A 26092-nucleotide genomic window follows, 5' to 3' on the forward strand; every position below is an offset into this window, starting at 1 on the left:
ACCAGTGAAAGCTGTTTCGGTTTAGGAAGATTTCCTCAGAACTGCTGTGCAATCTGGCTCCTTGCCAGTAAGATGATGGCTTAATGACAGTGCTACGTGCAGAGCGTGAGGCTATCAGCAATCAAATGCAAACTTCACTCCAGAGTACACTACACAGCAAAACTGTTGAGGGAAGGAAAAGCACATACAAAAACATACTTCTTGTTTCTGATTCCTGTTGAAAGCTCCCTTTTTTCTCCCCTTCCCTCAGACACATATACTCTCAGACAAATCCTGCCTTTCTTTTGTGTTTCCAAAATTCTAACTCAATGTTTTAGCATTCACACCAGGGCTGCAGCTTATAATTCTAGCAGGAAAGGCTGAAGACACTTCTTCCCCTCCTGCTATATTTTGACTATTGTGCAACTACTAATGGAAGAGGAGACTTGTCAGGAAAATGTGGAAACGTTTATTCAAGCACAAGGTGCTGTTTCTTTGGGATGAGAGAAAGACACAAGATAAGGCTCAGGCACAGGAATTTTCAGTTGTGAAAACTGCCTTTCCAAGGATGCCCAAGCTTAGTTTTATCCCAGCCTTATTTCCTCAACACTTTTTATCAACCCCCCTCCCCGCACAATTAATTCACTTTTCAAAACTGTGAATGTACAAATGAAACTTCCTGGTGGCAAGGGAAGGTTGGGACGCAAATAGGGCCAAGAAACCCCAGACTTTCCTACACAACAGCTATCCAGGATTTGCTACAATTGTTCCCTCAATTTTGGAGCAAAGTAGGTTTGCAAAATGGCAGGAGAAAGCCAGAGAATCCCATTTATGAATTAACCACAGTGCTAAGAGAACAGGAACCGCCCTCCTCCCATCCTCCATCCCAACAGAACTGGTCCCAGTGAAAACAGCCTATGTAGAAATAGCCAAAGAATCAGCTATTACAGTATGAACATGCTGAGTGACAGGAAGCACCCAGGAAAATATGTATTTACGTAATGTGTGAGAAGGTCTTGAAATAACTCAGTAATGCTATATGCTATTAAATACTGAACATGAAAAATAAAGTGTAAACTTGCTATGTTTACTAATGAGAGATACTGCATTTCAAGGGGGAGAAAAGAAAAGTAGCATGGAATTACTAAAATGCAACCGACCCAATAATTCCAGTAATTTTAGAAGATAATCTTGCTTCAAAAGGTTTAAGCACCAGTGCAGTACTGAATTTTTAAGTGGAGAGTGGGAGGGAAGAATTTCCAGCATGAAATCCTTCTTCCCCTTGATGACAAAACAGCTGAAATGGGGAGCAGAGATACAGACAAGGCATGGAGTAAGGTCTTTTCAACTTCAGTACTTCCCTTCCAAGCAGATGGAAGTGGTGGAATTTCCTTTCCAAGGAAGGAGGCCCACTAGAATCTAACTGGACTGTATTTTACAAGGCAGATGAAAATTCCCTATTTTGGCAGATATTTATATAAAAAACACATTAGTTGTTTGATAATGTAAAATCATCATGTTTCTACTGTATTTTTATTGATGATATTTTAATATATTGTGAGAATTTATTTTTAAGCAAAGGTAGGATACAAATGCAGAAAAATATTCAGTTAAGTTCTGTCCCTCTTCCTGAAATGGAAAGGCCTTGGTTATGCAATAGTACCATTCTTGTCAATGGGGCTTATACAGAAAAATTTCCCAGTAGGCTATGACTGATGTATGCTGACTGAAAGTCAGTGTATGCACGGACAGAGAAAGACTTTCCATAATTACCTGAGATAAAGCAAGCAAGTGTTCAGCAAGAAAATAATTTTGCATGAGTTCATTAAAGACATCTAAAGCAGATTCTCCCCATTAAGGGGAACAGAAGCATGAAAACTTGAAATTAATCTGCTTGAAGATATTTTAAATATCCCTATATCAATATGGGGCCCTGATCTGGTTGGCGCAGGCTAGCTTGAACTCGTTAGATCTCAGAGTCTAAGCAGGATTGGTTCTTGCTAGTACTTCGATGGGAGACCACTAAAGAATACCAGGCTCATGCAGAGGCAGGCAATGGCAAACCACTCTCTTATCTTGAAAACCCTACTGGGTTGCCATAAGTCAGTTGTGCCTTGAAGGCCCTTTACACAAACACACACACTTCAGTATGGATGCAATTCCTGAGGCAATCTGAATTCTGTTTCATTAACTGCCCACTAGAACACTAGTAAAGATAGCATATTGAATAATGCTTTATACACCAGCATTAACAAATATATTTTACAGTATTACAACTAGAAATAAAAGTCACTTTCCCCAGTCACATTCCACCATGACAACTGGTGGACTCAGATGCAGGTGAAGATCGCAAACTCAAGCCAATCCAAAGGACCCCAAGTGAGTCTTGTGACATTTATAAAGTTATATACTCATACCTTGTTTTTCTTTACAATATAACTTTCTTTTTATCACAGCAGCCATATTGTGAGGTACGTGGGGTTGAAAGAGAGTGGCCCAATCAGCAAGCTTCTGGGGCAGAGAGAGAATTTGAGCCTAGATCTCCCAGATAGTAGGCTGACACTCTAACCACTACAATCAAACAATCTTCTTGTGCTGAGTTACGAGACTTAAAACCCCATGTTTTGGGATACAGAGACACCTAATTTTGATCTACTTATTTTACTGCCTTACCTGTCTCCCACAGCCTCCTGAGCTTTCTGAAAAGTTGCCACAGAGGGCCGAGGAACCCTCCAAGACAATATGCCAGGCAGCAACAATGCCGCAAAAAGGAACCAGTCGAGACAGTCTGCCACTCACTCTTATGGGTGTGGAGAAAACTCAGTGAACAGCATAGAAGTTCATATAAGAAGGAGTGATTTTGGTTAGTTTGGTTGGTTTTGCCCTTCTTGCTGCACTCCTCTGTGCCATTTGACATTTGGTCCTGCAAAATTCTCCTCTGAGGGAGCACAGGAGGCTGGCCATGGGATGGGGGGGGGGGATTTGGGAAGTTGGCTTGTGTGACGAATGCATTTAGCCTGCATTCAGGTTACAGGGTGGACCCGCCCCTGACAGAGTTAAGCCCTGGCCAGCCCTGATTGGCCAGAGAAAATATGCGGATGTTATAAATTCTGTCAGCGCTAGTGCTGAAGGGTTCGTTATTTTAAGTCTTTGGACTTTTTGGCTCTGACTGAGGCATTGTAGTATGTGCACGATTGCCTTGGGTACTTTCTGAGGTGACAGAGTAGGGGAGGGAATCGGAGGAGAGATCTCTCACCTGCTGTGTGATGAGGTATTATTAGCTGAGGAAGCTATTAGAGACAAACTAAAAAAAGGAAACCCTACAAGGTTTGGAGGCTGGAGTGTCCCCCCCCCTCAGGTGTTTTGTTGTTGTGAAACCTCTAAAGTCCTGTGGGTCTGTCCTCCAGAAGTGAACATCCCAGTTTTTTGGGAGGGCCCATTTGGAAATCCTGTGGCAGCGAAGCCAAGTTTTGGGATTGTGGGAGAGGGAGGCTGTATGCCTGAATCCCACAGGGCGAAAACTGAGTGTTTTTATTTTTGTGAGGAGGAACAGCGGACTGACAACTTTATTTTTAAAAGGGAGTGTGAAACCTCCTCAGTAACATCTTTGAGAAACATCTTTCTCCTGAAACAGAACCATAAGTGAAGGGACACCTGTGAGTGTCCAGTGTGTAAGAAGTAAAGTGCCTGCAACCATTGAGCTTAAGAACAGTCTTTATTCAGCAACCGTTAAGCTTAAGCAAACTTTCTCAGCAACCACTACGCTTATTTCCTCTCCAGTTTATCTGAGAAGCCTCTGTAAAGCCAGCAAATAAACGTTTCAGTTTTGTTCTTTAAAAACCGTTCCAGTCTTCATTTATTTTTCTGTCTGTGTCTGTGTGTTCCCCAGTCAGGGTGGTGACCGTTTAAAATCAGTATTGAGTGGGCTTGGATTTATTTTTGGTGGCAGCGAAAAGAATATATTTGGTGGCAGCGAAAAGCAGAACATATAAGCGCCTTCCGTTATAGCTTGCTGCTTTGTATCTCACCATTATAGTGAAAAAATCTACATAGAGACATTTTTCTAACAAGAGACCTATGAGATTGAGGTGCGTGCTGTAAGAACTGTACCAGTGGCAATCTGTACCAGGGGTCCGGGGGGAGGGCTGAGCAGACAGTGCCTGGGACCCCCTTCTGCCTATCACCAGGGTTCATGCCTCCCTTTCTGCCCACCAGCCTGCATGTCCTCCCCACCTGATTATGCATCCTCCACCCACAAGCTCTCCCAGCATCTGAACACACAGCTGCCTGTACCACATTCATGCCTTTTCCCTGACAGCACTGTCTGGTGCATGCAGTTGGTAGTTCTGCTGGCTGCCAGGAATGCCACCACAGCGCACCACCCGTATACATATAGCAATTGCACCACCCATATACATTTCCCTATTAGCACTGGGAAGCTGGGAGCATGGATTGTGGAGTACTTGCAAGTGAACAGGTACACAGGCAGGAAGATGCAGAAGACCTGGACTCTTGCAGTTGGCCCACCTGAGGGTATGCTGCTGATAGCCCTGACCTGTAAAAGGGCCATACTAACAACTGCTGTGCATGTCACCCTAGCTGTTGAGTCAACAACATTAAAAATGTGATTTTAGAAGAAATGTAGGGCATGATACACTCATCTCTGGACACACAACTATGCACACAAAAGGGAATTAGGACAGGCATCAAGAGTAAGTGAATGCAAAAGGATCAATCAGTCCCAATGCCATTTCCCACTCTCACACAGCTTCACCAATGGATAGATAGATCATGCTCAGAGGTAACACATAAAGCCAGCATACAAATATCAGAATGCAAGACAGAGAAAAAATCCACTCAGCGGTATTTTGTATTTATATCACACTCTGAATCTGAAGACTTCAAAGTAATTCCCAAAAGCTGTTCATGATTGATCATCATTAATCACTTCAGAAAGGAAAGCTCATGAAAAGTAAGCAATTTTTTAACCAGCTAGTGACAGAGTCTAAAAATAAGCCAAGATCCACTGATTCCTGAAATGCACTGCAGCCACTGGCCAAAATTACTAAACCTACTTACACTGGTGTAGAGCCAGAGTGCTGGACTCTGATTTTTTTTATTCCCCAATCCTCTACTGCACAACTCTGGGCCAGACACAGTTCTCTCACAACCCTCTCAGACCACACAGAGGCAAGCCACCTCTGACCGTCTAAGTTGTCTGCAATTTGACGGTACTTTATACACACACACAACATTAGTGCCTATCTTAGATATGGCAAAGTACCCACCCAGACACACACAATGACAAAAACCCATAAGGAGTATTGACCTGATGTCCATTAATATTTTGGCGCCATTCAACATGTACCAAATATGCATGGTACCATAAACACAGAGTCATCTTCAAGGGCAGATACAGCTGAAGTTTAAACTGTACAAGTCATGTCCACTTGTAAATGTAAATGCTACATTTGCAGTTAAATTAAAAAGCTAAAATTAGGAGAGGGCTAAGCCTCAATAAGGAAATTTAAACATAGATGTTCCACTGACAATTGACAGTGCAGTGTGTAGGCTGGTTTGTTTTCCCTACCATAGTTATTCTTAGGCAAAAAAAGACGATTTAAATGAAATTTAAGCCTCTACTTGGTCTTATTGTTTCCCTCAAATCCCACTTTTTCAAAAACTTTCCTACAACATAAAAGATTTTTTCCTTTGTTTTCACCCACCATTTTCCACATCCTTGCTAATCCATTATGGCATCTTTCTTTTTTCTGTCCATATTTCTAAGTTCTAGCCCAAAGCACATGGTCATTTGAAATGATGTTCTATTGCTTTCAAGGGAATTGCATTCCAAGTCTTAAGCTTTCATAGGAAGAAACAAATCACAGCTCTTTTGTGTACAGCACAAGGCATATTGTTGCAACTCAACAAAAGAAAGGCCTCTGTGTGTGCGTTCACACCAGTTCAATATCAAACTCCAAGGTGACCAAGAAACAGAACCCAGGGTGAGGCTAAGCAAACAGAGGAATATGGTTATTCTCAGAGAAGCAAGATTTTCAGCTGGGGTGGGGCAATAGATGTAGGATGTAGTATTGGCTTCAAAAGCATCCCTGAACAGAAGTGAATGGGATAAAGTGCTGTCTTTAGAGAACAAATCAGCCTAGCTCTCACTGACATGAATTATTCAAAGAGATTAAAAGCATGCTTGCTCCCTACACATGAACATACACACACAGCTGATAATGACAGGCACATTGCTAATTAACAGTGTACCTCTCCTACTTCAATTATGTCAAGTTAGCTGTGTTAAAGCCGCGCTATAAAATTCAGCTCTACACTAGATAGGGGGGTCAGGTCTGTTGCTAATGCAATGAGATTTATATCAATGGCTCATTGGTGTTACCTGTGTAATCAATGAGAAATAAATGTCTGAAGATGTATAACCTACCATGGAAGAACCCTGATTATTTCCTAGTTCATCGATCACACTGAGAACCGTTACATGAAGAAAGCAAGAGTATTAATCTCTCAACCTAAGCAGCAATCCCCCCTCAGAGATTTTTTTCAATGGACGTGCACATGCTTTGTCCTATGGATGCTGACTCTGGAGAGATGCTGCCACCATCTGACAGCAAAGATTGTGTTGTGATTGGGCTCCATCTATACTTGATAACAATATCTCATACTAGGTTACAAAGAGGGAGAGATAGGGTGGGAGAAGCCAGCAAAGTGAAGTGCATACACAAACAAAATCAATGGAGAAAAAGATTATTCTATGCTGTAAATGGTAATTAAAAAATAGTTTGTAAGGGACCTACAAGCCAATTTGGCTAACCACCCAAACTGAAATACACATCTGGGCTAAGTGTGGAGAAAACCCATTCAGAAACTGCCATCTTGGTGGCTAGACTAGATGTATGGTAGAAACAGACTATAACCAGTGCAGCAGGGATCTGGAACCCACAATGCAACAGTGCCCTAATTGCTGCTTCCAAATCCTCCCTTCTCAACAGGAGAAAAGGTTTGAAGACACCAAAAGGATGCAGAATTTCTACCTTTCAACAGGAACTGAGCACAACAAAACTGAACGACTTTCCCACCATTACAAGAAGAAAGGATGAAACAATATTTATGATGGTCAACTTTGTTTCCTTGGATCATTTAAGCCACATTTCACAGTGTAGTTCCCTGAAGGCCTATGAAAGTTTTAAAAGTTCTTCAAAGATAGAAGTTTCCCCCAGGGTAGGGCAACTTCTTGCATCAAGACCTTACTTCATACTTCTGTACCTGACCATTGCTTACAGGCTTACAAAACCAGACAACAAGCACAAAGCACATCTACCTATCTCTTCACACAATGATCAAAACAGATCTACATTGCATCCTGGGTGGCATTGCAATACGAATGGTATACATACCACATGGATGTAAGTTATAGTAAACATTCTCTAGTCTGAATCAAATGCCACCAAATGTGAATCACAAATTAAAAATCACAATTAGCAAAATAATTATATTAACTATAGCTGATTTTATTTTTTAAAATTTCTTTTGACACTGTACATAGTTCAGCTTGAAATCTCACATAGAATTTCAAAGAAACTTTGAACCAAATAATAGTCATAATCTAGAAAGTCTCCAACAGTTTGGATAAACAGGGTAGGGTTTTTTAATCTAGCAGGCGAGGACACGGGAAATTCCTGTTAACAGACGCTGAGTAAAATCTATGGCCAATTCACAAGGGGACAAAAGTCCAGTGGGGACAAATGTCCATTGCGGCAATATTTCTTGTACGGACCTATTTCCTGGAGCCCTGCTTTCACCTTCCATTCTCTAGCACAACTTTTAATTTGTTTTGCTGCCAGAGCAGGGATGCTTGCCAGTGCGCTTTCCCCCAGACATTTTCCCTCTATGTATAATGGGCCTATGTTAATTATTGATTTCATTTAAACCCCACTTTTCTCTCCAATGGAGACCCAAAGCAACATACATCTTCCTCCACTGTTAGACACAGGATAAGGGGTTGTGGATTATGCATCAGTAGATTTTGTTGATTGGTTGGTTGATGTAGAAATATGCAAATTTTTATGCTACCTTTTTGGTGATACAGAACCCTTCAAAAGGCTGATGCACAGTGTTCTGATTTAAAATCAAGCAAATTTAAATTAGCAACATAAACCAAGAAAAGAAAATATTAAATTTTAATCCATTATTATTTAAATACTTGTTACTATAACCATAAAACATAGTGATTATATGTGAATGTGTTTCTTCAATATTTCAACTGTAAAATTATTACTTATTTGGAGATATAATCTCTCTTACAGCCTGCAGTTACAACAGGTTTTGGTAGACAAGTGCTGACTGGAATGCAGCTACAACAGGTTTTGGTACACAAGTGATGATTAAAAACAGTTTATTTTTTCTTGTGTCTCTGTTTTTAATCTGACACTTCTCTTTTATAACAAGTCTGCCACCCACAAAAACATACATGATCTCAAAGAACAAAGCCAGTATTAATTTCTAATTAGATCACTGTTCTCTATGAAATGGAAAGCAAATGTCAATGTTCATCAGTAGATATTTATCATTAGAGAACTTATCCTAATGCAGAAATCAAGTAGTTCCGAGGCATAACACTGCAATAAAAAGGTCACCTAGATAGATCAGTGGTTGAAACTTGGGGTGTCTTGACCATATGGCACCTAGTACCAAGGCATAACATAAGTACACAAATTATTGAACTATATGATGACTGATGAAGGATCCCCCCCACACACACACACACACACAATTTTTCTTTACAGGGAGAAGCAGCTTTTTGAGATTACTTATCTATAGTCTGCCTTTCTCAATAGATTCAAAGAGGGTTGCATGGTGTGGAGAAATAGTTTCCCCCTCCCCCGCCCTTCCTATCTTCCCCTTTTGTCCCCAATCAGGCACCATAGAGTGGGTGGGCAGAAGTTGCAGTGAGCCTGGTAACAACATCAGGGGGAGCCAAAAAAAGATGGGAAGATAAAACCAGCCAGAACCCTGTGGGTGGGTTCTTCTTGTCTTGCTGGGCTCTGGGAAGAGGGAGGCTCTGCCTGGGAGACGGCAGCAGCCTTTTCCCTGCAGGCCATGTGCTAGGCCCAGTGATGGGAGCTTCCTCGTAGACAATACCTGTTTAAGCCGAGGACCTACCCTGCTGTGCAACGACTAGTAGGCAGGGTATGTGATAGTGACAGGGCCAGAGGGCTTGTGATTTGCCTTTCTTTTATTTGTGTTCCTTGCTGTGTTTGTGCCGTGCCACAAAAGTTCTCTTAAATGTTCTACTGTTATTAAAACTTAACTTCATTTAATCTTTACCGGTAGTGGACCGTTCTCTGTACTGCGTATGCTCCCCCCGGTATGAACACGCTATTGGAAGAGGAAACTGGGAGGTCCTGGCCCTTCCTAGTGGGCAGTCCTAAAACTGGCCAGGTGGTGGCAGCGTACCCTGGGAATGAGATAGCCCTCTCCGGGAAAAAGTTGATAACTCTGGGAGAGGGCTGAGAGCGAAATAGGGCCTGAAAACCATAGGCAAGCCTGTTTCGCGACACATGGTATCAAACAGCAGAGAAGACCTACTGAACAATGCAATAGGACTAGGATTACAAAAACTAGAAACGGTAAAAAATACAAGAAATGATATCTCAAGTGGTTCTGAAAGTTATAAAAGCAGGAAATGATGTTGTAAGAGCAGGATAATTGTGTATCTAAAAAACCATATCGCAAATCTGGCTCAATTTCTTATTCAGGTCATATCTAAAAAACGATATACACAACAAAAATATACATTTGTTTCCAAAAGGAACTAAAATCAATATATTCAGGAAACCAGTTCCAATTCATATAATTTTAAAGACATATCATGTTAGTCACAGCCCTCTCCTTGTGATAAGCTCTACTGCAATAGTCCAATAATTCCAATTTGAATCAATTAAACGATGGTAAACATTTGTACTCCATTCAGAAAACAATAGGTTGGTAATGGCAGACCGCTTCGTATGTAGACTGTGTATTTCGGTATCTTCCTCAGTGCCTCAACCTCATATATGAGAAGATATCCCTTGGGTATTCTATAAGAAACATAACATAATGGACTACTATTCCTATATAATACATTATTTTATATTATACATTATTTTTATATTATTATTTTATAATAGTTCAGCATCCCACTAAACAGCATTTAATTATACTTACATACTCTCTTTCTCGAGCTGTCACTTCCCACAGAATCTTACCTACTTCCCCATAGACATACCGTAACCTTATAGACCTGCTAATTAACACCTGAGCAATCTCCTGCCTTCCTCATAAATGGTAGGTATAATCCAACGTTTTATTTAAACCAAACACATCAGTTTTAAACTCATAAATGAAACGATTTCTCAGCCTGTAGGATAAGTTTGTCCAAATTACCATAAGAAGCAATATGATTGAATTGTTGTATCACACAGAATTTTAGATCCGAATCTGTATGATTCATAGTCTGAAAATGCTGCACCAACGGCGCTTCTTCTTTCCCTGACCAGATGCAACTTCTGTGCTCTGAGATACGCAATTTAACCGGGCGCAGGATAATACGTATAGCTTGTTTTCTTTAAGTTCAGATTTCATTTTAAATCAATGTTTGTTTGTTTTCCAAATATGACTTTATTATAGCCAAAATGTTTTTAAAAATCGAATTGACATAACAATCTGGATTTTTTTTCTCCCAACATTTTAGGACCACAGAGCAACAAATACCTCCATTAAGATTAATCCTTCCACATCTAAACTGGAGTTCATACTACTAGATCCTGGGTTTTAGCAGTTGTGTTGAGGCACCAGGGACCAACTGCCATGTAAACCAGTGCTTCAGGGACAACAGTTGCCTGCTTGGTTGCAACCAAACAACCAGTCACTATACACAAGTTTCATCCTTAGATTCTAGTCATGCACCAAAAGCAGCTAAACTGCATGATCCATGACTTAATAGCACAAGAAGAATCTCAGTGCTACCCATCCACAGCAGTGAAAGCGAGGTCACTCCAGAGGTCTACACAATGCCAATGGGACCCTTACCTCAGCGATGAAAACAGGCCCCCAATTTTCCCTGGTTAATTTCACCTGGGCATAATGTACCACATCTCCATCCTATCTCAGCAAGATGAAAGGTGTACAAACCAGGATTCCCAGTTTTTTGATCTCCTGTGCACATGAGCTTGTGAAGGAAGGATGACATTTACCAAAGCAGCTCATTGTGTTAGGAAATAAAGATACCAAAGTAAATTGTTAATTCAATTAGACACCTGGAATTCCTTCTGCAAACAAACAGGTTTGCCTTTCAGCATATGCACTTGCCTGCATCAATCAGGGTAATGAACATCAATGCTTTTCAGTACATTAGGGAAACTTTTAATGCATTATTCATTCCAAAAATATTTATGTGGAAAATAATTGCATTAAAATACATAAACAAAGCCAATTTATTTTTGGATGGCATTTGTTGAGTCTAGTATGATGTTCTAAATAGAGACTGCTAAGATTTGGAAGACTCAGGTTCAAATGCCGGAACTTCCTGTGGTTTTGGTTTAAACCTCAACTAAACTCATTCAGAGGAGTGGCTTCTGAAAAGGTATCACATGATACAGAAGTCTTCCAAATGTCTTTAAAGATGCAATACTAATCAAATGATGCTGGCAATAGCTTTGGGAAAGCCGCTATCTTTCAGGGCCAGAAAATATAGACTTGCACATGAAATGAGTTGGAAATCATTTACTTCTGGGGCTTTTTTTTCAAATAGGGCACCGAAGCCTCTCAATGCCTTATCTCTTTTCAAGGGAGAAAAATTGCTGGTAGAGAGAGCTCAGTGCCTGGTTTGGACCCTTCCACAATAAACCATTCCTAACACTCAAACACAGTTCCCCTGCTTTATAGGTCAATGGAACAGACACTAAGCACCAACATATCTCTTTTTGCTTGCATTCACTGGGCTTTTTATTAAGGACTATAAAGGTGCTCTGTACACAGGAAAATATTTCTGAAATCATTAATAAAGGAGTCCTAAAAATGGAACTGCTCGGATGCAAGGAGCCCATCTAGAAGCTGGGGTGTTTCCCATTGGCTGCTCAATAAGACAATCTAAAACATCCACTTCTTGTCTCCCAGGTGGGAACCTGTGGCTCAGTTTAAAGACTTTCGAAACTGATAAGTAGGACAAGAAACAATGATAACTTAGAACAGTAAAAGGAATTAGAAGAGAGGAAGAGTTGTATACCCCACTTTTCTCAACTGTAAGGAGTCTCAAAGTGGCTTACAACCTCATTCCCTTCCTCTCCCCATAACAGGCAGAACTCAGTGACTGAAAGTTGCATCACTGAACAGTGAACATATGCCGGATGAATATCCTAAGACCCTTTCTCAAATCTAGCATGTGCCAGACTTCCTGTTTCACATGCTCAAGTTGTGAACAGAAGGGCAGTAGATGAATCTCTTGCCTACTGTGGAACATACAGTTAACTTTGAGAATAAATGTAGAGTCTGGTTGAAGTACCACCTTGTCTTTGTGAAAACTGAGAGACTTCTTGAGGAAAAGTTAATTTAAAAGTGCAAGTCTGTCAGCTTTTTTTGGTTATATCCAGAGTGAGGCATAGAAGGATTTAGGAACAGGAGAAGCCACCTGATTGGGTGTGGCATCCTACACTCTGATTGGCTATAAAACTTGATGCACAGAAAGAGAATATCCCTGTGAAGAACAATTTGAAAGACTTTTGGATCTGAACGTCTAGAAGCTAACAGCTAACTGCCTTGGCTGTGCTCAATCACCTCTGAGTTGAGTAGTCAGAGTGTGGAAAACTGACAGCAGGTGTGCTGTGTGTTAAGCAAATAATATACACAGACTGAGAACTGGTGGTGGGGTTTATAAACCAGTGAGAAATACATCTTCTAATGAGGGAAGAATTCCTGGGTAACAGACTGGTGTATTGAGTTGAATGAATGAATGAATGAATGAATGAATGAATGAATGAATGAATGAATGAATGAATGAATGAATGAATGAATGAATGAATGAATCCTTTAATGGCATATCGAATATACAATAGAGATTATGTTACATTAAAATCTATTTGGACATACAATAAATAGAATTAAAACATTAAGCCATTAAATTAAAATTATGTCTAGTAAAAAATTGGAAACGTTCAGCAATCACAGCGCACAGAAATCTAGCTGTTGGTTTGAGTATGGCAGTTGAGTTGCTGTCTAGCAAGAACAGAGTTTTGGGAACATCTGCAGTGTTGCCTAATCCAGCCATAAGAGGATTGAGTAATTTTTCCCACTCAGAATCGTATAGGGGACAGTGATGAAGAACATGATGAACAGTTTCCTCCAGGCCAAGAATACAGGTGAAGGTCCTATCAGTAGTTAAAAGATGGAACTCTCTATTGTATCGTCTAGTAGAGGGAAGAAAGTTGCATCTGGCCAGGGTAAGAGCTCATCTCAGATTAGGATTGTGTAAAAGATGGAGATAGCTGACTGGGATGCAGAAACAGGGCAAGATGCTCAAGTGAATTGGAGAGCAAACTTTGTTTGCTCGGACCATCAGTTTTTGTGACTCCTGTTCAAGGAGTCTTTGCTTTATTACCTGATATATCTTGTTGGCAGTCATCAGTACTAGAGAATTCAATGACAGAGTCAGGGCTTGCAGTTTGGTGTTTATACAGGCCCATCACTCCGTTGAGCACAGGAGGGTGAGAGCATTGGAGGTGAAGCTGAGCTGCCCATTGGAGAAGCAGATACATAACCAGAACCTGGTGATGTATTGAGTTTCTGCTTTGTGATGTATTGAGTTTCTGCTTTGTTTTTCCTCAAAAGTGAGTGATTTATGTTTAAGTTTGGGTTTTTAACTGTGAGGGCTGCGTGAGGGTACTGAGTATCAAGCCTGTTAGGACTCATTAGCTATTAACATCTTAAGTAACTGTACCATCTATGAAACTGAATACCATCTAAGCTAAACTGAAACTAAACAAACTTATTAAGTGTGGGAGCCTGTGCCTGAAAACCAAATACTGAATCTCTGTGCCTAAACTCTTGTGAATATATAGTTATCCTACGGCATTGTTCCCTCCAAGTTATTTCTCTCCCTTTCCCATCTCCTCCCTGTTAATAAACCTTTTATTCTGTTTAAGTTTTAAATCTGTCTCATTATTATTATGTGTGCCTTATTAAGGAGTTTGCCTAGAAAAGTTATAACTGGCACCGTCCACCTTCTGGGTCAGTTACAGGGCTGAGGGAAAGTGCTTCTGTTTCACGTTATGCTACCATTTCTTACGCACCTCTGTCTCTGAAGGGGAAAATGTGAGAAAAATCTGACAAGATAGGTCAGTGAGTGGTTTCCCTGCCTGAAGAAGGTGAGGGGGTCCATTGTACCTCTCCTGGCTAATAAGTTTTCTAACTCTGAGAACCTTCAAGCTGAAGTTACGCTGTTAATAACTATATGTGAAGCCACTTAAGAGGAACCTTTCTTAATGGTTCAGAAGGAGTCTTGGTGAGCGTGGCAAGAACCACATGTAAACACCTTGTGAAGAACTGATGGACAACTGGAGGGCCTATTTGTGCTCCCTTTGAGGAATGAGACAACGTGAAGATCTTTAGTCAAAGGAACACCTTCCTGTTGTAGAACTATGGTTGCTATAACCGCTACCTGATGCTATAGTGTGGAAGCCTTCAGATGTTGCTGGACCCTGTCCTGGAAAAAGGCTAATACCTGCCCCAGGCCTGGGTTTATGATCAACTTTCTTGCACTGACATCATCTCACAAAGTCCTTCAAGTCCTTTGGGTGGACAGCTGCAGGAGACCATGATGGTTTTAGTCCCTTCTGAGGCATAACCTGGTTCTAGCAACCAATTCCTTTCAAGAGCCATGTGGTCAGATGAAACCACTCTGGAGCCAGGAGCCATAACAGACCTTACTGTAACATATCCTTGCTCACAGGAACACACCAAGGCTTTTTTCACTGAAAGTTCCATTAAAGATAAGAATGAGGATAAGAAAGATAAGAATCTGCAAGGCCATTCCAGAGCTACAAATATAACCAGGGCCTGTTACTAGCATACCTTCCTCATTACTTTTGGGATAACTGGCAGAAGCAGAAACATATACAGAAGTCCCTGTAACACGGGAAGTCAGGGAATCTACTTGCACTGCCCATGGATGATGGCATTGGAGAAAGAATCATAATCGCTGATTGAAAGCTGAGGTGAAAAGATCCACCCTCAGAACACTGAATCAATTTGTAAACCAGTTGAAAAGTCTCTGTTTAGATAAACTGCTCCTTCTTGTCCATGGTTTGTCAGCTCAGTCACTGCTTGAATGCTGAGGGATCCCAGGATGTACTCAACAGAGATCAACTGTTAACGCATTTCTGCTCATAACAGAATTCTCTCCACTTCCAAATGTGGAAAGAACAACCTGGAGCTCCCTTGTTTGTTGCTATGGGCCATGGCTGATATGTTGTCAGTTCTGGGCTACAAGTTCGTGCCTGGGAGACAGGAAGTGGATATTTTAGTCCTACATCCCTGATCAGTTATTGGGAAACAGCCCACCTTCAAGGTGTCCTCCTCCTCAGAGTGAGAAAGGAGCAAAGACCAGGAACTCTTATGAGAGACAAGTTCAAACCAAACACGTTTGTGCAAGCAAAGAAATGCACTCTAACAGAAATTTTACACCAGTATCAATATACCTGATGCAGTTTAGCATGCATTAAAAGGCTGGTGGTGGCATCACATCAGCAGAGTTCACGAATGTCACCAGTTTTGATCTAGACCTGTGAACCATATTCCAGTAGTTTAGAATACAGAATGTGTAGGGAGCAGAGATACGCACCTTAAAAGGACAGTCTTTCACTATCTGAGAACAACATTATTCATGTGTTGCTAAGGTGAGCAAAGCTGGTCACCACCTTTGGAAGTGAGGCAATGGGTCTTCTGTTCCCATTTATGCAATATGCTCACTTAGTGGATTCCCAGGTTGGGTTACACAGACAAAGAACAGCTCAGATGAGGGATCTCCCCTTTTCCTGCAACAGAACTCAACATGTTATGGATAACAAAAAGTGAATATTCAGGTAGATACAGTGAAATAAAATCACCTGACTCACTATTGCAGATACTCATAATGGAAAGACATCTCCCATACTGTGTTTACCTAATAACTCTAAGGCAGGACTATTTGCAGGGAAACATTAGTGGGAAAAACTTAATCCATGTCCTGACACCAATTTTACCCTGAATCTTCTGCCACCTTAAAGACATAGTAAGGATGCCACACATTGTTTTTGAAAGGGAAAGTTCTGGTCCACAAAAGAGTATAGTGGAATAATATACTGTTATTCTTTAAGGTGCCACAAGTTTATTTCTGTGCCACAGATGAAGTCAGCCACATGCACAGAATTATCATTAATTCTCTTACATCATCCCTTCCCGCCAAACAGCTTTCATATATTTCTTCTCTGAGTCTGAGGCAAGAAACAACTCTGGAAAGGGGAAAAGCAGCAAGAAGGAATAGGGGTTGTAGGCGATAATCAACAGCCAGAGAAAGAACCTTCCTTTCTCCTTTGATTTTTCCCCTGCAAACACGTACCCCTGGATTCACATATGTTCAGCAAATATAGATTTTAAAATCCACATTTGTCACAGTAATGTTTATTTCTCTCCATATACTTGAATTCTCAAGGGTATCCTGAAAATTCTATTCCTAGAAATCTGCTAATACTTCTCTCTTATGACTTTCAAATTGCCATCCACCATGACTAAGAGTATGCCCACTTCAGTTCCCAGGAAAGGTCACCCAGAGTTTAGGCAATTTATACAATTACTTTTAAAAGGAATGGGGGAGGGTGGCAGAAGAATTGTCAACAGCAATTTTGACTGACCAGGTTGCTGATTAACTATCTGATTAAAAACAAGGCATTGAAGTGAACTAAATTGTCCTGTGACTTTGTGCTTTGTTTTAGACTCTAGGCGATCTAAGCATTTGATCTAATAGTTAAGTAATGCAGAAGAACCAAATAGAATGAGAGAAATTTGTTATGCTTAGGGCGAAACTCAAAATGTTGGGACAATCAATGCGCTGCTCTCTAAACAGCATTAATTGGGTATGCAGCAACTTGAAAGTCAGACTGTCAAGAGAGTTGGATAATAGAGATTCTCCTACACCATCAACAAATGACAGGATCACAATCCATCATATTTTACATCCGTGCTACTGGAACAGAACCCTTTATCAAACTTCGTATGCTATTTATGTTATTTATTCTTATTATAGCTGAGGCTGATTCCGCATGGTCCAAAAACAGCGGTGTGAAAACGGTGCGAAAACAGTATAAACCCTTTTACACCGTTTTAAACCCTTTTACACCATTTTCACACCGTTTTCACACTGCTGTTTTTGGCCCATGCGGAATCAGCCTGATATTCATTGTGTGCATGTCACCAAGTTTTGTCGTTAGAATGCAGTACCTCCCAACAACCCTGGACTGGGTCAAGATTCAGAGGTTTGTCCCCGAAGGCCTAACCTTTTAGTTTAACATTCCATACACAACTTATCTCAACTTTACCTTTATGGGCAATGGGGCTTAAAATGTCGGTAAACATATTATAAAGTATTCAGGTTAAAACATCAAGAGGGATTAAAACCAGCATGCCTAGGGCTTATCAGAATAAACAGGAAACACTACATTTTACTATAAGTAGGGGCAACATGGCTGCTAAAAATTTTGCCTAACTGTTTAGTTCAACAATCCTTACACAAACTAAGCCTCAGCAACATGGAATGACATCTGCAGTCTTCCCATTACCCAAGCCTTTGTCACAATTCCTCTTCCCCAGGTTGTCTTCATCATTTCTTAATACTGAGATTGTAAGTTCCTCACGGGCAGGGACCTATTGCTTATTGCTTTGTAAAGTATCAGTTACACTGATAGTGCTACATGTTATTAAGCATTTCCATTATTAACAGCAGCAGCTTTGTGGTCTTTCAGGATTTGTTGCATGCCTTACATACTACTCACACCTCAGATTTTATGACTTTGGAAAGCTGTATTTTACACGAAGAGCTTCAAACTGCAGGTAGGTTTAATGCCTCAATCCCCACTAGCCACACCCAAAGCCTACCCACAAAACCCTATCCCTTCATACAATCAACCATACTAATCAGGCTCAACAAATACAGATACAAACATCAGTTCTGACAGCCATGGCAACTGCTCTAGGATCTCTGCCAAAGCCAAATTCTTCCATCTGAGATCGTAAAATGACTTCTCCACAGTATTTACAATTCTGGTGGCTCTGTATCCACTCTGATGAACACTGGGCATCCTGGCAGCTGGCCGGGAGAACAGATTTGAACCCAACTGCTATGCCAGAACATGTGCATTTGATTAGAAAAAAGAAAGACAAATTATGCATATTTCTCCAGGATGGCAGTTTTCATCAGACCTTCCATTGTAAACTAATTGCAAAGCATACTGCTACGCAAGTATCATCAAAATTCTTTGTAACCTATAATAAACAATTATATTTCCATAGGCAGTGCTCTTCAGCAACCCAATAATAAATCTCCTACACACCGCTGCTTAGGTTTCATGCCCAGAACAGAATAAGTTTGAAACAATGCAGTTGATATTTTTATGTGACTAAAAAAAATATATGATTCTCTGCCCCCTAATTATGATGAATATAACCACCAAAGCGGGCAGTAGAAAATATATGGATTCATTAATTTTCCTTTGCCTTGATAACAGCAGAAGACTCATTTTAACACAAAAATGATATTAGAAATAGACTACCTCATGGTCATGAGATCTCAGAAAAAAAGACAAAAGACTTCAAGCTGTCTGTGCTTCAATTTTCACACATACCAAGGTCATTTCTGGATACATAACTATACAGAAGCCAGTGGGATATAGTGGTTAAGAGCAGCAGACTCTGATCTGGAGAACTGTGTTCAATTCCCCACACCTCCACATAAGCAGCAGACTCTAATCAGGAGAACTAGGTCATATTTCTCACTCCTCCACATGAAGTCTGTGGTGACCTTAGATAAGACACAGTTCTCTCACAGCTCTCTCAGCTCATGCAGAGGCAGGCAATGACAAACCACCTCCAAACATCTCTTGCCTTGAAAACCATACAAGGTCACCATAAGTCAGCAGTGACACACACTTAACTACATGGACCTCAGCAAGAACATGTGCACTGGCCCACCTTCCATCCAGCTGCACCCTGAATTGTGGGTAGAGATTAGTGCAGGGGTCTGCAACCTCCGGCTCTCCAGATATTCATGGACTACAATTCCCATCATGGTGGTGGCAGGGACTGATGGGAATTGTAGTCCATAAACATCTGGAGAGCCGCAGGTTGCAGACCCCTGGCTTAGTGGTATATCAACAGATGTTTCCAACCTTAATCCCCAGTATCTCCAGTTAAAAAAAGATCAGGTGGGTGATGTGAAAGACCCCTATCTGAAACCTTGCAAAGCTGCCTGCAGTCAGACTACAAAACACTCACCTTGATAGATCCGCTGTCAGACCCATTATAAGGTAGCTTCAGATGTTCATCTCCACCACCACCAGGGCAGAGCTGGCAAGCACATTTCAGAAGCAGTATATGAGTCCATTAACAGCACATTAGGTACACCGTCTGTGCCACTGTCACCCAAGATAAGAACTGCTTGTTTGAAAACATCACAATTCCCTTTCAAATACAGAAGTAGCACGTTACAGAGAATGCTGATGTTCAGCATTCTTTCTGAAGAAACTTATGGTTTCTTCGTTATTTTTTTTTGCACATTTAGCCACTGAGATTCCTTTATCAAGGAAGAGGAGAGCACAAAGAAAACCACTCCTGCCTCCCCTGACATTCTAACTCTGAAGACAGCCATACTTGATCAGCTTCCAAGACTGCTGAGGAAGGTATATGCAGCTCAGAAGTGGTTTTCTCCAGGGAGAAAGCAGGGGCGGAGAAGGGTTAATATTTTCCCCACTTTCTCCCCTGGCCATTCTCCTTGACAAACCAATCCAAAAGTGAGATTCAGAAAATAAAACAAGTTATTAGGTACACATAATTAACCCTTCAGAAGTCAGCTTCAGTTATTCACGTATATTGTCTTCCATAAGTTATTCACATATATTGTCTTCCACAGACCACTATTCATTTTGGTTGGGTTGATTTCCATTTACAGGAGTTTGTTTTTTAAAAAAATAATGGGAATAAATTTTCAGTCGAAGATGTAGTTGTGCATCTCTGAAATGGTACATTTGCGTGGAGGCCCGTTTCGTGTGCTCTGATGATTTAGCTCTCAAATTTGCTATGCCAACACATAAATGCCTACGGTAGGGTGTGTGAATAAGCAATAGAGTGCAATGTCACAGAACATTAACATTACCACCACTGCCATGTTGTTCAACATTATTATAAGGTTATTGCTGTTGGATGCCTATGTAACAACACAAATGCTTAAAGCTTTTAGACCATCAGAAGGGACTTAGAGCTATATCCCTCCAAGCTAAACTACCCATGCCCAGCAATATGAAAGAGCATTCTACAACTCTGGATAAGATTTCTCTCCTGTCAGGACTCTTCCTATAGAATACAGAAACCTCACACAGTACTGAAGAAAAACTTTCAAGCCCAATAAACCAGCAGAATCTAGAGGAATGAATAGAAGCATGTTGATGAACGTGAGTGATAGTATGAAGCTGCCTTACACCAAGTCTTACACTTACACCTTCCACTGACCCATCGAATGTGCTGATGTATACTCTGACCAGCAGCACCTCTCTGGAGACTCAGGAAGAGAAAGACCTTTTTCAGCTGTACTGCCAAATAACTTTTTAAACTGGACGTGCAGGGGATGAACCCCGGGATGCATGCGAAACTTGTATTTGGTCTCTGAGCTTAAGTGCCTAAGGTCAGAATGAACCTCCTAACTGCAGCTTGCAAATACACTGCAAACCAAGTTTTCCTATAATGATTTGAACATTATGGCTAATGAATTTGTTTTTCAAATGCCACAAAAAACTGTGGTTAAAACAACCAGGAAAACTGAGAAGAATAAGAACACACAAGAAAGAAGGGGAGCCTGCATGTCTTCCCAATCACTCAAGCCATTGTCAGAGTTGACAGTGCCACCCAAAGCAGAGCTATACCCTTCACAGTTCACTGAAGTCGATGGGTTTTGAAGACAGCAGTTCTGCTTAGGGTGGCACGGTGAGCCAGTATGCGGCTATGGATTTCTGAAATGGGAACAGAAGATTATCTGGTATCAGCAGTCTTAAGAACAAAGCAAATGCTGACAGCTATGTATGTATCATATTTCTGGACTGTATTTTGACCCTACTGGTCCACAAGACTGTTCAGAATACAATTTAAAACCAACCAACACAAAATCCTAAATCTGCAAAATAATAAATTAGGGAAACCATTCCCATCCCACAGCACAACACTGAGTACAGACTACCAGTTACACCCCCACAGTCTGAACTGAAGGTCTTGCAGAACTGGCAATCTTTAGACCAATCCAGAAGATCCTCAGGGACATTGTCAATCTCATCTTCTAAAGGACAGCATTTATTTATGGTGGTGGGCTGGAGAGTCCCAGGTCAGGCCAGAGGACGTGGCTAAAATAATCCACAGTAGTCTTGACAAGGAAAGAGGGTTTTAAAATACCACCCTAGGTAGGATGCCCATGGGAATTCAATTAATTATTGTACTCATTTTATTACAATTTTGAACAATAGTGCTATTTAATTTTGCAGCATTATATTTGAAGTGTCCTTTTCCTAAAGTCAATATGTAACATCTGATGATTGAACCCAAATCTGTATAGAAATATTTTTCTTAAATCTTACACTAGAAGACAGTGGTACAAAGTTCAGTTTTAAGTATATAACTCATATAAACACTCAACTGTCTTGTTTAGGATTACTGTGAGTCGGTATTTTCGTTACAAGGTTTGAAGGAAGCTGAAGTCAAGCTTACCAAAGACTATTGCTGCTTTGAAACCGTCAAATTAGATTTTCAGTATTCTTCTGCAGTGAGTAATGCTAAAATAACTGTGATCACCATTTTAGGAGGGTTTTTTACGCTGAAGTTGTTTATAAGTCTTGGAATAAATCTATTTCTCAACTTCATTATAAGTTCAAAATAAGTTTTCAATTTAGGACGTTTTCTCAATTTGAGGCTAAAATCAGCTCAGAATACAAATATCAGCTACTACATTGACTACAATGTACATTCAGTTCCTCTTAAATTCTTGCCCCGTAACACAACTAATATGCAAGACAAACAGCACCAGAGAAGCTCAAATGCTAAAACCCTTCAGTTGCAATATCAGTTCAGCAGTTGGGAGTCAAAACTGAAGTTTTTTAGACATGGTACAGACATTAATATTTTCCTTACCATGATCCAAAGACCAGGAATGCTCAATGGTCATGCACACTTCCCCACACTTCCAACATACACTCTCATGCACTCATTTCCCTCCTTTCCAATGTGGGTGCTAGATCTGCACTACGCAGTGTCATTTTCACAAAGCTTTAAACCACAGTTTAGAAGCAAATTTGCAACTGAGGTTTATGGAAATGGTGAAGCAGATACAAGACTACGAAATGAGCTGAATTTATTATTACTTACTTAGATTTGAAACAGGTTGGAGGAACTTAAGGACAAGGAGACTGATGAACAGATTTGCATTGTGCAATTCAGCTTTAGTTATTTGTCCTCCCTGCTTATTCACACACTCCACCTTCTTAGACGCAATGATCTACTGAAAACTGTGATGCACAGCATGTTTTATGACAATGGAACTGCACTGAAAAAGCTGATCAGCAATCAAGTAGCTGGAACCAATGGATGAACTGTTGCAAACTGAGAGTGCAATCCTATGCACATTTGGGAATCAGCTCCACTGAACTTAATAGGATTTACTTCTGAACAAACATGCACAGGACTGGGCTGCAAAACAGCTGTACGTGCACAAGCAGGGATACATCTGACTTGCACCTAGTTACCTGTTCACCCAGGGGATTCAAATATTCCTTCAAGGTCAAGCTACTTGACACAGACAGCAGGTATATCTTTCTATGTACTGGGGAAAAATTGTACTTATTTGCAAGTCTGTTACACTGATCCTCCATCTCCTTAGCAGCATAATCCCATGCATGTTTCCTCACAAGCAAGTCCTTCTTTGTTTAGTGGGATTTATTCCCAGGAAACATACTTATAATTGCTACTTTAGAGAGTTTTGCCTATATAGTTGAAAAATATATACATATTATGATTAAAATCACTGAAAGAACTAGTGTGATGGCTGATGACTTTATCTTTATTTAATGCCATGATACAGAGATAGGATAAGTTAAACATCCTTTGTTCATTTGTTATTGAATGAACAGAGAGCATGTATAATACACAGGTGTAAGGAACAAGCCTGAGACAAACTTCCAAACAGTTAGCCAATACAGTTTGCTTTTTTCTCCAGTTGAACATACATGTGATATTCTTAGGTTGTAATCTGACACATGTTCACTATGGCATATATCCCATTGAATTAGAAGGGACTTACTTTTAATGAGATCTACCTAGGGACTGTAAATTTTCTATCTTCAGTGCAGTAAAAAGAAAAGGAAGTTACCAGAAGTGTCAGGAGGTTAGCCATGCTGAGCAAGTCCAGTTTTTATCTGACAAAAGGACTCTAGAAAATTTATCTTCCAAAAAACTAAGTCTCTAAGGTGATACTGGACTTGAACGCAGCTGTTCTGACTATGTCAAGCATTATTTGGCTTCAACTCTGAACAAACTTAATTTGGGAGCAAGGCCCCATGTGTTGAAAAGGGCTTAATTCTCAGTAAATATGCTGTCAGAAAATAATGACTGACAAATGACACAAGCAAGTCCTTCTTTGTTTAGTGGGACTGTAACTCTACGAATCTAGCAGCTTTGAACATCAGAAGGAATTCATGCTTGGGCCAACCTCCTGTCATCTTTGAAAGAAATTAGTTTATTCATTCCTATAGATTTTGTTTTCAGCTACACAATAATCTTTGCTGTGCATAAATGAGGGATTCAGTTCAGTAGCTCACTAAAGACAAAGCTGCCCAGGAACCCAAGAAACACTCTGTATGCAAGCAGCACAAAGAATCCACCTGCAGCTTTGTGGAAAGTAACCTGTTACCATCATTGTGAAAGAGACTTTGGCAAACTTCTAACGCCTTCCCAGTTCATTTTGCTTCCTGAAAGCAAAACATTTCTAGTGCTTTGACATTCTGAACTTCTATGCCTGCATACTCATTGAAAACCACCTGGCATACTCCAATGCAGATGAGTTACAAACTCAGCTGATTCATAAGCATGGGCTGCACTCGAAAGATTCTTACCATGTTGTCCTGTGCAGTCACTTCAGTATAAGGAATAAACAAGCTTGGACAGGAGTTAACTTTATATAGGATTGCCCTGAACTCCTAAGCACATTTCCTTGTAAATCAGTCCTATGGGTAACACTGTTATTCTACAAGAGATTCTTTAAAATCACAGGTTTTGAGAAGAACAGAAGTATCACTTTAGTAACAGCTGGCAGTCACCTCTTGCATGTTAGGATGTAAAGATTAATTCAAGTGTTAACATTTAAGCAAATAAACCCATTAACCTCCTAAAATCTGCTACAGGAGCCCACTGTATTACAGGAAAAAAGCACTTTATAAAACTTCTTTGAATTACATAAAAGCAATTTATAGGGCATGTAAGTGGCTGCCAGTATTTTACCCCTTTAGAGCTCTTACCTTGGACCTTTCTTTCACGTAATACTTGCCCAGTCTACTGCCACAGTACATCACCAGCCTGTCTGTTAGCGACAAGAGAAAGTTGATGGCCTCACATCCTTCCTCAGTGCCTGCGATCCACTTTATCTGGTCTCCCCTCAAGTGTCTTTTGGAGATGCCATTACTTCGGCCAGCAAGTTGACCATCCTGAAGCTCTCCATCGTAATGCATCTGCTTTACTCGTTCCAGGACACAGTCCCCCACTAACTCACCCAAAAAATTGTCCAGGTAGCAGAAGCCGATGTTGTGCAAACAGGGAACAATGTAGTCCAGGGCTATTTTCTCTAGATCTAATCTCATGATATGTCCCAAAGGCATTTTAACAAGACTACGAATCCCCACTTTCCTTCTATAGTCAACAGCCCAATCAAACTGTTTACAATAACTTATCAATAATTATAAGAAAATGAATTAATCAATAATTCTATCAAATTGAATGAAGCACTTGCCCAGCATTTGAAACTCGCTGATTTAAAATAAACTATATATCTACGTATGCTGAGGAAGGGAAAGAATCAGAACTATGACAGGATAGCAAAAGAGTTTGTGTATCCCAAAGTTTTGCCAAGTAATAACTGTCTTCCGTGCAATCGCAAATAAGCTTCTCGGCTTCTCTGAGACTTGATACTGACATGAACGGCGGTTGTACTCCTGCCCCGGCCTGACCGCCGGTCACAGCTTGACAGAAACACCTTGGCACATGCGGATACCAGCTCAACCAGGAAGCATCTGGAGCCCTTTTCGCTCTGCTATGCCGGAGACCAGTGTTTTAAGCGAACACCCCCCAGTTTGTGATCACGCCCCTTTTTGGGAATCCGGGTCCGGCGAACGCCTTTCCACTTATTTTACAGAGGCAGATGGCCCAGCTCTGATTAATACGTCTGCTACGTGCAAAATGTGTCCTTACTTCGGCGGCGGGCGGGCGAGCACGTGGGTGGAGCCCCGACCCAGAGCCGATCTTTCCCCGCGCCTACCCCCAGAGCGGTGGAACATGAATTCAGCCAATCAAAGGCCGACGGGGCGGGGCCTAGCTTAGACCGTCCAACCCCCGTAGGGTTCACGACAGGAATCGATGCGGGGGGGGGGGGGCAGGACGAAAGCCGCGTGTCTGGAGGAGGTGTGACATCCTTGGTCGGGGGCGTGGCCTCCGCCATTGAGGAATTCTCCCGCAGCATGTACGCTGTCTACTACGGTCACATACCACAAGCCAATGTAAACAAACGGTG

At 40.9% G+C, this 26092-nt stretch overlaps 1 protein-coding gene across 2 annotated transcripts in view; it reads right to left on the reverse strand.

Annotated features, from left to right (window-relative positions):
* Positions 1–26092, reverse strand: part of EGLN3 (egl-9 family hypoxia inducible factor 3) — a 39870-nt gene that overhangs the window by 12387 nt on the left and 1391 nt on the right. The window contains exon 1 of one of the 2 annotated variants that reach the window (XM_048485838.1): positions 24828–25765. The exons of the other annotated variant lie outside the window; for it this stretch is intronic. Coding sequence (XP_048341795.1) covers positions 24828–25184 — 357 coding nt within the window. The 5' untranslated portion in view covers positions 25185–25765. Of the gene's footprint in view, positions 1–24827; positions 25766–26092 lie in introns of those variants that run through there. 2 annotated transcript variants of the gene reach the window in all.

Source organism: Sphaerodactylus townsendi, linkage group LG02 (assembly GCF_021028975.2).
Source record: "Sphaerodactylus townsendi isolate TG3544 linkage group LG02, MPM_Stown_v2.3, whole genome shotgun sequence".
Lineage (NCBI taxonomy): Eukaryota > Metazoa > Chordata > Lepidosauria > Squamata > Sphaerodactylidae > Sphaerodactylus > Sphaerodactylus townsendi.